Source organism: Phasianus colchicus, chromosome 4 (genome assembly GCF_987193195.1).
Source record: "Phasianus colchicus chromosome 4, bPhaCol1.hap1.1, whole genome shotgun sequence".
In the NCBI taxonomy this organism is placed as follows: Eukaryota; Metazoa; Chordata; class Aves; order Galliformes; family Phasianidae; genus Phasianus; species Phasianus colchicus.
Window position 1 is genome coordinate 11,175,217 of NC_143439.1, and position 12,220 is coordinate 11,187,436.

The window sequence follows — 12,220 nt, forward strand, 5'->3', positions numbered from 1 at the left end:
TCTCTTTGCCTTTCCTTATTTGTTTTCACTCAATTTCTCTTTGAGGATTCTCTGAAACTCTCTTTGATTCCTTCCTCTCCTCCCTTTACGTTTAGTGTTAGAGGTGGTTTGTTGGTTTGGTTTTTTTTGTGTTGTTTTCTGTGTAACTGTCTCCTTAACTCCAACCTCAGATCTCAGATCCTGTTATTAACAGTTAACTTTGCCCTCAGTTCATCTGTTTTTTGATAACTTACCATCAGCATAAGCTGGCAGAATCAACGCAGATCTCTTCACCTTGTCTTTCAATTTTGTCCTACTTCCTTGTTTCACTGTTGATGACCCATTTCTCCCTCCCTAGCCTTACGCTTGTACACCTCTAATGACCAACTTCAGCTTAAAGCTGTGGACCTGCTCCCTTAGACTTTTGTTGCTGAATCTGTTGAATGTGCAAAACCAGCAGGAAACCATTTATTCCCCATAGCATTCGTTTTCTACCAATTTAGCTCTGTGAACCAGATTCAAATGCTATCAGACGAACACCAGAAGCAATAAAGCAGTTAGATCAAATTATTTGCATCGATACACTGCACTCCAACAATATTTTCCTGAAGACTTTGACTCCTCTTCCTGTGTTTTTCTCATTCGTACCACATTCAAGTCCTGATTTACTTTCTCCTAAATTATTTTTTATATTGCTTTATTTTATTTGCCTCTAAACTCTTTGTTCAGAATCATCATCTGCAGATTTAGTAATCGGCACAGCTTCTATTTTTCAGATCTCCCATTCTTCTCTGAAAACTGTGCAAAAACTGCCAAGTCTTTCCCATTTCCTTGATGGGAACCATCTTCCTTTTCTGACTATCCTTTAGTTGGCTTTGCTGCTGCGTTCAGCTTCAGCCTTCACAACCTGCTGAAAGTTCTATGTATTCCTGCCCTTCAGCTGTTTTACAGCGTGTTCCTTCTTCCACAACGAGCACTCCCTGAAATGCGTTGCACTCACGTGTCAATAAGCTTCCCCAGTTCTCCATCACCTTTTAGGTATAACAGAGTCTGCCTGGGCTAATCTGTCAAGCCACAGGCCATCTGCTTTAAAAGTTTTTCTTCCCAAGCAGTTTGCTTATGCTGCTTATCAGTGCTTGTACAACTTCAGTACAAACTCTCTGTTATTTTCCTTAACCTCTATCTTTTTGCGTTATGGTTGTTTGTTTGATTTTTTTTTCTAAGTGAAAGAGAAGCGATCATGGGAAGTAAGTGTTTAATGAATGATACCAAAACAGTGATATGTAGAAGCAAAATAGCAATCCACTGCAGTATGGCACAGCTTCGCTACAGACTGTGCAGCAGCCAGTCATCGTGTGATTATCACTCACGTGGGGCAACACCACCACCTCCTCTGCAAGCAGTAAAACCATCAGTTGGCTTTGTTCTTTTTGTTTCTCCTAGCTGGAAGATGATATTATAGCCAAACCTGATTACATTCAAAGCATAGAAAACTTTGCTGCTGAACAGTCCCAAGACTGGATGGTTCTTGAGTTCTCCCAGCTTGGATTTATTGGTAAGTATTAAGACCTCAGCACTGTCAGTTGGTTTGGAGCTGTTCAAGCAGATTTCATTCAGAATTACATTTCTTATGTGGCAGAACTTGTATATCAGAACTTAACTGTCTCTTTAGGAATGCTTCCACTGGAAGCCTTTTACTTTCTGTGCTCATTGGCACGGTCTTTCTAATGCAGCATAGGATCTAGTTGTTTGGTTCCTGTAAGAAGCAATTTGTTGTGTATCAGGGCACTACGTGCTCCTGCAGCCTTCTTTTCACAAATGGAATTTGTACAACCTGTATAACATCTATTTTCTTTCCTTTGTGGAGCAGAACATGCATCCCATATTGTGGTAAAGTTTTTTTTCTTTTTTTGTTTTCCTGTTTTTATAGTAGTAAGTTCCCTTTTGCATTTTTTTCTTAGGTTACAAGATGATTTACTTGCGATAACACTTGTGTTAGGTCAAACAAAGAAATCTAACAAAATCTGCTAATAAAAATAGCAAAAGAACTAAATGAATATTGATAGAGTTTTAAAGACAAATTTTATTTAGGTCTTAACCTAAGTATAGTCAGTATATAATTGCCATTGAAATCGTATGCCTAACAATTTGAGAGGTTGCTCAGACTTTTTCATCTGAAACACGGATAGAAATGACTGGCAAATTTCTGTTGGAACCAGGATATAACTGCGTGCTTGTCTACTCACCTGGTTGACTATGTGAGAATGTCTTCATGCATGCGACGGAGTTAAGTTCCAAAGCAGAAACCTATGTAAAACTTCCATTAAATATCAGAATTGTGTCTGTGCATTTAAGGCCATGGCTACTCCAAAACATAAAGCTGTTGAACGCTTCCTGTGCAGAAGTAGAAAAATATTGAAATATCCAACTTGTCTTGCTTTCAGGAAAATTGTTTAAATCAGAAGACTTGCCACTTATAGTAGAATTTTTTCTGATGTTCTATAAGGATAAGCCCATAGACTGGCTTCTTGACCACCTGTTCTGGGTCAAAGTGTGCAATCCAGAAAAGAATGCAGTAAGTATGTCTATGCATTTCTGAAAATAAGTAATGCTCAGTCTCTGTCACAACGTAATTTATTTTCAGGAAGCAGAAGAAAAACCTCTCAGTTCAAGAGCTGATACAGGTCTGCATAGTATGGCACTGTGCTGGAGCCCACTAGGGCGTATGGAGAGGACTGACTTAAAAGAATTTAGATTTTCATATCAAAGTTGTTTTACATCTGTCAGGTCAGAATATGGCCAGTGCAAACTCCTATGTGCTGCAGCTGCCCATTTAGACAACCCTGCAACATCAAAGGTGATTTTGAATACATGAAATCATATGGACTTTTATTTCTCATAACTTTCTAATGACATTACTTCTAATGTTTTCACAAGTCAGTACAGCATACAATCTTAAAAATAGAGTTCTGAATTTTACATAAAATTTTCTTTCTCTCCAGCAGCAGAGCATAAGTGTTTTACTTGAAATTTTTAATTGCCTGAAAAAAACTTGACTCTGCCTGAAAACAAAACAAAACAGAGGGAAATGTGTAGACTGAAAGGATGAAATTGTACTTTTCACTGAATATAAAAGAAACAGTTGTGTTGGTTGAATTGCGAAGGATGCCATTTATAGCATGACAGGTGAATTTGATGATATGTTAAGTATTTCTTTTTGTCCTTCTGCTTCTTTGACTGGCCTTTGGTGCTGGTCACTACTCACACTCTTCCTGTACAACAATACTACGCCATGTAGAAATGACTGGAAATTCTCCCATTATATTTTTAAGGTTCAAGATATGTTTTGATTAGTGTAGTGAGTCCCCACACTGCATGTTTGCACACGTGTTATTTTTGTATTAATAGGGAAGCTTTGAAATCCTACTCTAGAGTCGGTCTAGATCCTTAAGTACCTCTAATTTAGGCTCTTGCTTAAACTCTGAATGAAAAAAGACATTATGATGTTAACACCACCCATTCCAGATGTGTCTCACATGTACCGACCTCAACTCTTACAAGTTAAACATTTTGCTGTCATTTCTAAAATGTCTCTTCTATCTTACACTATATATAAATCATATCTGAAACAATGCTATGTTCCTGAAAAGCAGGCAGACAGTGTGAGCCTGTCCTGGCCAAACCAAAGCAGAGAAGCTATAACTGAATTTCTAGTGAGCTTAATTATTGCAATTTCAATTTCAGTTGCTGTGCATAGCAAAAAAAAAAAAATGTTGAGTCAAGTTAGTCTTGTGCTGCCCCTGGAAAGGAATGACCAGTGACAGAAAAACGTACTAGAACTGTTCACGTGCATACAGAAAATGGAGGCTGGGAGAATGAGAGGGATCCCAGCTGCTGTTCCTCCTGTGATTAAAGCAGTGATTTGAAAGCTAGATTTTCCTATAGATGAAGAAAAGGCACGATGACAGAAATCCTCACACTTTCCTACTTCGGAGCAGCTGAGAGTGGTTGTTACTTGATCACACTGTTCCTCGTGAAAGGTCAGCATGTAATGTGTTCTTACACTGTCTTGCTGAACGTCTGCTGTGGACACACATAAAATACTTGGTTCTGCTAAGAGCCTTCCAGGTGTTTTTTTACTTTTAATTAGTATTTTTTTTAAGAACCATAAATCCTCTGTGAGTTTTACTGTTTAAGCCAGTTGAGTGAGCATTATAACGTGTAGCATTGATGTAATTTATGTAAAGTGTTTTCTTTTATAGAATTGAAAGCACTTTACTGAAGATGTAAACACATTATTCTCTCAAATCTAAATATGTGAAAACTGTGATATAGAGGGGTTAAATGATCTTCTGAACTCATACAACTATTTTGTGGCAGAACCGAGAGTCTTGGGGACTCTAATTCTAACTCTTTGCACTGTTCTTTGTCATTATGCTTTATTAATTATTGTAAGATGTATGTTTCATTGTATCTAACTATGATGCTTTGTGAATAGAGTGCAACAATTAAATTTAAAGAAAGGATGTGCTGTCAGTCAAAAAGCAGGAAACCCAGAAACTAGTACTAGTTATAGTTATTTAATTCCCTGGTATATGTCATGTCACAAAGTGTATCTACACTGGAAAACAAGGATACAAATATAGTATTGTAGGGGCTTTACATAGTTCTAGGATAAATGATAAATATGTGACATAGAGTTCAGTACAGTATGTTGCATTATAATATTCTCATGCATAGCAGAAAGAGCCAAAACAGAAATGTAAGCGGAATCTATCTCAAGAGGATTGGTTTTGGTCAAAGCAGGATGATATGGCAAGGCCAAGAGTTGAAACAAAATTTGCCAGAAGCAGTTACAAAACTCCATCAGTTTCCAATCTGAGGTGTATTTTACATTTGAGGTGTGATTGATGATGTGCACAGTGCACAAATCCCTGAATTAATAGTGGCTGAGCCTGCAAATCAACGTTGCACCATAAGTGGAATTATGATGAGCTTATGTCTGGAAAGTGTATTTGAAATAAAATGTCTGGTAATCTAAGGATTACTCATGTATATGTAGGTTAAAAAAAAAAGACCTGAACCCATACGCTCAACTACATAATGAAATTGCCTTATGGAAGTTAGTTAGCACCACCTTTATTTAAATAGAACATCACCCTCTTTTACTTTTTTTTCCAGGCACACTGTGAAAAGGAAAAGGCAAAGTTACGTATCCGTGCTAAGCCATCTCTCTTTCAGCATATGGGACTTCATTCATCGCTGTCTGGGAAGATACAAAATCTGAAAGTAAGCATAAGAAATGATTGCCATAGTTCCAAGTTATATGCTTATGTTTTGGTTTGTTTCTCAATTTGGTATCGAGCATTGCATCTTCAGCATTAGGTGGCACTTCCACATCCTAAAAATGCTAGCTTACAGTTCTGGGGGAGAATATTTTCTGGCATCTGAATTGCAGATGGGGCTTCTCCACAAACGTTCTTGGTCTCTGATCTAAATACCTGCATCAGTCAGAGTAACCTGATGTGTAGAAACCCTCTTCACAGCACGAGTTTTCATGTGCTGTACAAACATAAATGGTTATGGTAGTCTGTTTTGGCTGAACAGTCAACAATACCAATATAAAGGTTATTGATAAGAGAAGTATACTGGCAGGGTAAATACATGATTCTACTGATTGCAGTAGATTTTTATGGAGAGTTTGAAGTACAAACAAGTATATTTGCCAGGTATTTGATAAGGATGAGCAGTGAAGCACCAGATTGTGGGTGCCATTCTGTTAGTGCCATTTGGACTACTCACAAGATCAGTGTTAGATCAGACTAAATGTTTAGGTAGCCTCTGCTATTGAATGTTCTAGTAGAAGGTAGTAGGCATAGTAGATAACCACAGAATAGCCTACACTGGAGAAGTTTCTTTTACTGATCCATTTACAAAATAACATTGAATCAGTGTATGGGAACTGCTGAATCACAGCCTGAACCTCTGATTGATCACCTGAGGCGAGCAATAAGTCAGCCCTGGGAGCACAGGTGAAGGCAATTCACCTGTGCTGCTGGAAGGGTGTAGCCTGGCTGCACCTCTTCTAAACCCATTTAAGAGCTGACTACCAGTGAGGAAGGATATCTGCTGGAGATCCCTCCTTTGGAGTTTTGCAGTGAGCTCAGGACAAGGGTGAGCGCTCTTATTTATTCTCTTTTTGTTATAATAACCTGCTTAGCCAAACTCTCTTGTTTATTTCATAATTATAACATCTGTATATTCACTTTTATATTATATTATATATTCAGTGATAACATTGAAGTGGATGTCCTTTTTCTATCACAAAAAAGATTGTATATTTTTAAAATAAGTATTTTCTGGAGTAGTTACCTGTGGTAATTCAAGAAATTAGAGCACTGTTTTCATCATACTTTTAGGAGTGAAATTACATTCTTATATCCAACAGGATAAAGATTTTGACAAAAGTGTGCTACATAAAGCACATGATAATCCACCTGCAAAACTGACTACAAGTCTGAGGATATACCAGCAATATACCTTGGAAAACGTTTATGAAGGCAAAGGCTATTTTTGGGCTTCAGCTCCAATGGCTGGGGACTATATCAGCTTCACCTTTTTGAAGCCACTAAAAGTAGAAAAGTGAGTATTACATGGTGTGGAATATGACAGACTGCATATATACAGTTTGGATACGACTGAGTCCATTCAGAATCACTAGAGTTCAACTGTTTGCATAAACCATAGCCTGATTACTCTGGATTTCAAATCCTTAAATTTTAAATCCTGGACTTGTTTCATTGACTGTACCGAATACATCCATACTGCCTATAAAAACACTTTGGTCACAGCCAGGCATCTAACTTAAGATGTCTCTTTGAATAACCAGATTTCACCTCATATGTTTTTCTTATTCCAAGAGATCCCCCCACCCCAATAGCTCACATACAAACACTTTGGTGGTGCATTTGCTCATTAACAACTATTGTGGATTATTTAGAGCATCTGAACTGACCAGTGTTGATAGAGGGGGATTCTCCTGGCATTTAGTATATGCTGTTCTTGAGATGTTTTGTGCCCCTGTATTCCAGAAGCCTAACTTACCTAGGCCTTAGGATGATAGGAACGAATTCAAGGGCAGAACTTCCTTAGCTATTTAAAGGTGGAAAAATGAATTGATTCAGACTTTGAGCACTGAAAAGAGGGAATGCTTGTATTCATGGTTCCAGAGAAAGATGGTTTTAATGCTTGTTTTGTTTAAAATAAAAATATCCTAGTATGGTTTGGTGACACATCAGAAAGTTCTAATGCCTATTTCTGTTCTCTCCAGCCTACAACTAATTGAAGTGAAGGTATTTAAAAATTTCCTTTAGAGAAGGAAAATATTACTTCTCTAGAACTTTTCTAACTTATAAACTTACTACAAATAATGTTTTTTTTTATCAGATACTTTTTTAGAAGTGGAAATATGGATTACCCTGGTGATATACTATATGACACTACTGTGGAAGTGTTGCCAGCTGATGTAAGTCTCTTATTTCCAATTGCAATACATAATACATAATTTCATTTTACAGATGATATTGGGCATGTAGGATCATGTTCTAGAAAGTGCTCCTGAGATTTTATTCTTTTGTTTCTTATAGGAAGCTGTAAGGAAAGTACTGGTTGGCAACAGAAGTAAATTTAACTACACTGCAACCAAAGATGGATATTTAAAGATAGGTAAATAATTTATTGTTGCTTCAAAAATAGACGTTTTTTCTTCCATATAAAATGTTTTGCACTTGAGAATTTCATTAGCTCTGTAACGAATGCAACTTTCCAGGGTAGTAACTTGTAAGGAATAGGAACCCTTTGTGCTATTGTGTGTTGTAGTATGAGATGTTTCACCTATTTTGTTTTGATTAACGAAGAGCCTTAACTGTGGTGCCAAAAGGCAAGGCATCTACTCACAGAACAATTGACATTGGAAGGGATCTATAGCAATCATCAATAATGAGAACAACACAGCCTCTGCAAGGTTTTAATAAGATAATTGTTTCTGGTTTGGATTTTGCAGCCTTAGATAAAGAAAAAGGAGTCCATATTGATCATGATGAAGCATAACACTGCATTTTTGCACACAAAGTTCCCCCTTCAGAGCAGTGCTTGACAGAACTGCAGATTAACCAGATATCTGCTAAGGCTTGTTGCCTGCTGTTACCTGAACAAGAATGCCATTTTGTGAATAAAAATGGACTACTGGGAGACATTCCAGACCTTCCACTTTTCTTCTGTTTGTTCTGTCACATAATTGCTCTTTATTCCTAATGAACTTTCAGCTCATCATCACCTCTTGTTTGCTTTAATCTGTATCTTACCCTCACCTCCTCTTGGTTGTTTCAATCTAATGAAAGATCCAAAACCAAATGCTATCAATTCACAGTTCTACGTGCCAGTTCACAGGAAACAAATATCAAACAAATAAGTGTTTTTCATTTGTCTGTTTCATTTGCCAGTTTGACAAGGTTAGTTAAAAAGTATAAAGGTAGGGAAGGAGTGTATCAGAATAGATGCATGATTCCTTATCTCTTTTTAGAACAACTGTACTTCTCAGGAAGGCTCTTTCTTGTTGTTCATTATCATTACCTTCCAGTGGCTATAGTTTGACCTTTTCCAAACATTTTCCCTTCATGTTCTAGAGTTATTTTGTAATGTAGAACTTTCACAAAAGTTCACTTGAAAGTGCATTGTAATCTAATAGGGACTTGTAATTATGCTTTGTTTTTCATTTAGGGGCTTTTGAGAATGGAATTGCAGAAGGCAGCATCGATCTGTCAGTAGGAGAAATACTGGCTATTCGTTTATTAGTCAATTCTGATTCCCCTGTATGGGCAATACTGAGTGAGGTAAGTCTGTTAATAAAAGTTTTATTAGATTGATTTCAATTTCTCCAATCGCATAGAATTGATAGTCACTAGTTTTTATCTAATTTTGAATTGGATTCTCTGTGGGGAGAAAAAGTGGAGAACTATATTAATTATTAAGTGGATGAGAATTTATTTCATAGAAAAAGAGCTGAAATGGAATAATTGACCATTATTTGCAGTGCTGTAATACAGCCACTAAAATTTGGGTCTTGACAAACCAGAGGACACGGGGAGGATTCCACTATTTTGGGTATTAATAATTATTGTATGCTATATTTTCTGTATACTATATTTTCAGATGAACATGTGGTTTGTTGGTTGTTTTTTCTTCAAGTTTTAAATATCTGAATGTGTGTGAACCTATAAGTTGAAAGCAATCACTGACAGTTGCTACAATCATACTTGGAAGTAAGAAAAAGACTCTATAGAAAATGTTTTTGGATTTTTGTTGTTTTTTTCAGGTACTTATCAAGATGTCTGAAAACTGAGAACTGGAAAAAGTATATTTTTGACACGTTACTTGTTACAGACTTGAAGACTTATCTAACAGCAACAAAAACCTGAGTGGATAAATAAAAATCCAGACCCAATACTGTGTATTGGCAGTGTGGAGATAATTGTTAAGAACTTGTAAAAATTGTTAAATCTTTATGTAACAAGAACTAAAAGCTATGAAAAACCTGACTGTTAGAAATTTCCATAAAATACTGCTGATTAAGCTGTTCTATATAAAAATTCTGTCTCAGTTGGCCAACGTGATATATTACTGTAAGCAATTGACTTTACAGGCAATCTCAGGGACAAGACAGGACAGTATATTTCTAGTTCACTAGAGCTAAATACATGGACTTTGGGGGGGAATATTAAGGACGTGGTTTGCAGCTGCATTAAGAACACTGGTCAGTTTTGAAGGGAAACTAGAACTGAAGGAAAAATTGTCAGCATTTCATGCAAGTACTTACAACAGTCCACCAGAGAAAGGATTAACTTACCAATGTGAGAGGGGTCTCAAACTACCACGTCTTAGCCTTAATGTAGCAAAAGGTATGTTTATTTTTTTTTAATGAAAATTGCTTACTAGCTACCATTTGAATACCTTGAAAATCAAACAGGTATTGTTCAGAGGATTGTACAACTCTTCTGTGAATTGTGCGTTGAATTAACCTCAGGAAATAATTGGTACAACATATGTAACTATATTTTTGTAGGAAGAATATCTATTTAAATAAAATTTTGTATCCTGCCATTTGATAATCGGTATGTCCTGATACTTCTGTGCTGGTCACGAGCCCAAACTCTCTACAAATTTGAAAATAAATGGCAAACTCCAGTAGTCTCACTTGAGGTGTTTTTGGGAAAAGACACCTTGGATGCCTAACTGTGCTGGGCAGACTTAATTTATCACTTTTTTAGCACCTGAAGCTCTGAAAATAGTTTGGCAACTTACAATATTCTTTGAAGTACATGTGGTAGTGTCAAATACACGTATGTGTATATATTTCTTGGACCAAGTATTGCAGCCTTCACTAGGTTAAAAATTTAATGCAGTAACTTGAAGTATGTAAAGATACATGGGGGAACTTTATTAGCCACTCAGATGGGTTTGGTGAGACCAGTGGTCAAACTACAGCCAAAGAAAGAAGGGAAATCACCCCCTGCGATCACAGAACACGCTTCCCATTGCTTTGATGTAAATGAGCCATGTAAATGTCGAAAAGTAAATAATGAATGCTTACATATGCACTGTTTAGTAAAATTTTGCTTAGTCCCCATTCTTTCTTGTGCTTTATGGAGCACAGAGATTTCTTGCAGTGTCTGGGGAACCGTGCTCAATTGTATGATGAAAGGAACCTCAGGAGAAGGACTCTGAATTTTCAGTGAAGGACTGAATCACAGAGTGACCAGTTGGAAGGGACCTCAAGGATCATGAATCTCCAACCCCCACCACAGCCAGGGCCACCAACCTCTGCATTTAACACCAGACCAGGCTGCCCAGGGCCCCATCCGACCTGGCACTGAACACCTCCAGAGATGGGGCATCCACAACCTCTCTGGGCAGCCTGTTCCAGCACCTCACCACTGTCATAGTAAAGAACTTCCCCCTGACATCCAATGTAATGTTGGATAACCTAAACTGACTAATAAGTAAGTAGTGCATGTTATAGCACCAGCAAGTTTAAGGCAATGGGGTGTAATAGAAGTACAGTTCTCCTCAAAATTAACTTTTTCTCTAAGCCACGCATTTGTTGGCTCTTTGATCTGTTACACAAACTGAGATTCCCATCTTTTAACTTTATTGTTTTTTTACATAAATACTACTTATTCCAGATGAACCTTTCATAAATGCCTTACAACAAACAGTAGGATAATCCTGCAATAAGCAGAACTCTTGCAAATCTACAGATGCTTCCAAAAGGATGTATGTGTACTTCAAGCTGCAAGGACAGCTTTCATCTGTCTTTTTTTTCATGATGGATTGCACAAGAATATTCCTTGGGTGTTTTTTTTAGCTAGAGGTGTCTAAAGATTGAAACTTGTGTAGGAGTATGGTGCCATTTTTGAAAAGTACATTAAAGAAGGATTTGAATTAAGGTTTAACAGAACCTTTGGGACATTAGCTACTCCTTAATAAGAGAAGAAAGTACATGGCTTTTCTTTGTGCACCACACAGAGAGTAGTGACGCACTGGACCAGGTTGCCCAAGGAGGCTGTGGATGCCCCATCCCTGGAGGCATTCAAGGCTGGATGTGGCTCTGGGCAGCCTGGTCTGGTGGTTGGTGACCCTGCACGTAACAGGGGGGTTGAAACTAGATGAGCACTGTGGTCCTTTTCAACCCAGGTCATTCTATGATTCTAGGATTCTGCATAATAAATATACCTTGTGTTTAAGCTGTGATGTTTACATTCATCTTTGGAGCTTGTAGTTGAAATAATCCACAGCACTCTTGAGTTTTGATTATATAAAATACAAATAGAATCAAATTAAGTTTGAAGCTTCTGCATTAGTTTACAGCAACCCTGAAAGGCAGAATGTCACAGAAATAAATACGAGCATTTACATTTATGGTTCATTGTGCTTGCTCTCATGTTAACTCCCAACCGTTCTGAGTGATTTAGGCTACTTAGCAAACTAATACGTGGTAGACATAAACCATACGGAAGCTGTTTACGAAAGCAAGCATTGTGCATCCAAGGCAAGTAGCCAATACCCAGCTCAACCAGCAAAATGGTGAAAGATTTTGCTGAGTTGAGATATATCACAAGGCTCTGCTTTTGTCTGTGCCACATGCTGCACATTTTGAGATATTCCTGCCATACTTCGTGATATA

The 12,220-nt window shown here is 37.4% G+C and overlaps 1 protein-coding gene across 3 annotated transcripts in view; it reads left to right on the forward strand.

Annotated features, from left to right (window-relative positions):
- The window catches only part of MGAT4D (MGAT4 family member D), a 36,783-nt gene extending 24,846 nt beyond the window's left edge, over window positions 1–11,937 (forward strand). For all 3 annotated transcript variants that reach the window (XM_090138643.1, XM_090138642.1, XM_031588816.2), the window contains exons 8-15: window positions 1,423–1,534; window positions 2,424–2,554; window positions 5,161–5,268; window positions 6,428–6,621; window positions 7,426–7,504; window positions 7,626–7,704; window positions 8,758–8,870; window positions 9,353–11,937. In XM_090138643.1, coding sequence (XP_089994769.1) covers window positions 1,423–1,534; window positions 2,424–2,554; window positions 5,161–5,268; window positions 6,428–6,621; window positions 7,426–7,504; window positions 7,626–7,704; window positions 8,758–8,870; window positions 9,353–9,379 — 843 coding nt within the window. In that variant the 3' untranslated portion in view covers window positions 9,380–11,937. The remainder of the gene's footprint in view (window positions 1–1,422; window positions 1,535–2,423; window positions 2,555–5,160; window positions 5,269–6,427; window positions 6,622–7,425; window positions 7,505–7,625; window positions 7,705–8,757; window positions 8,871–9,352) is intronic.
- Window positions 11,938–12,220: the final 283 nt, after the last annotated feature.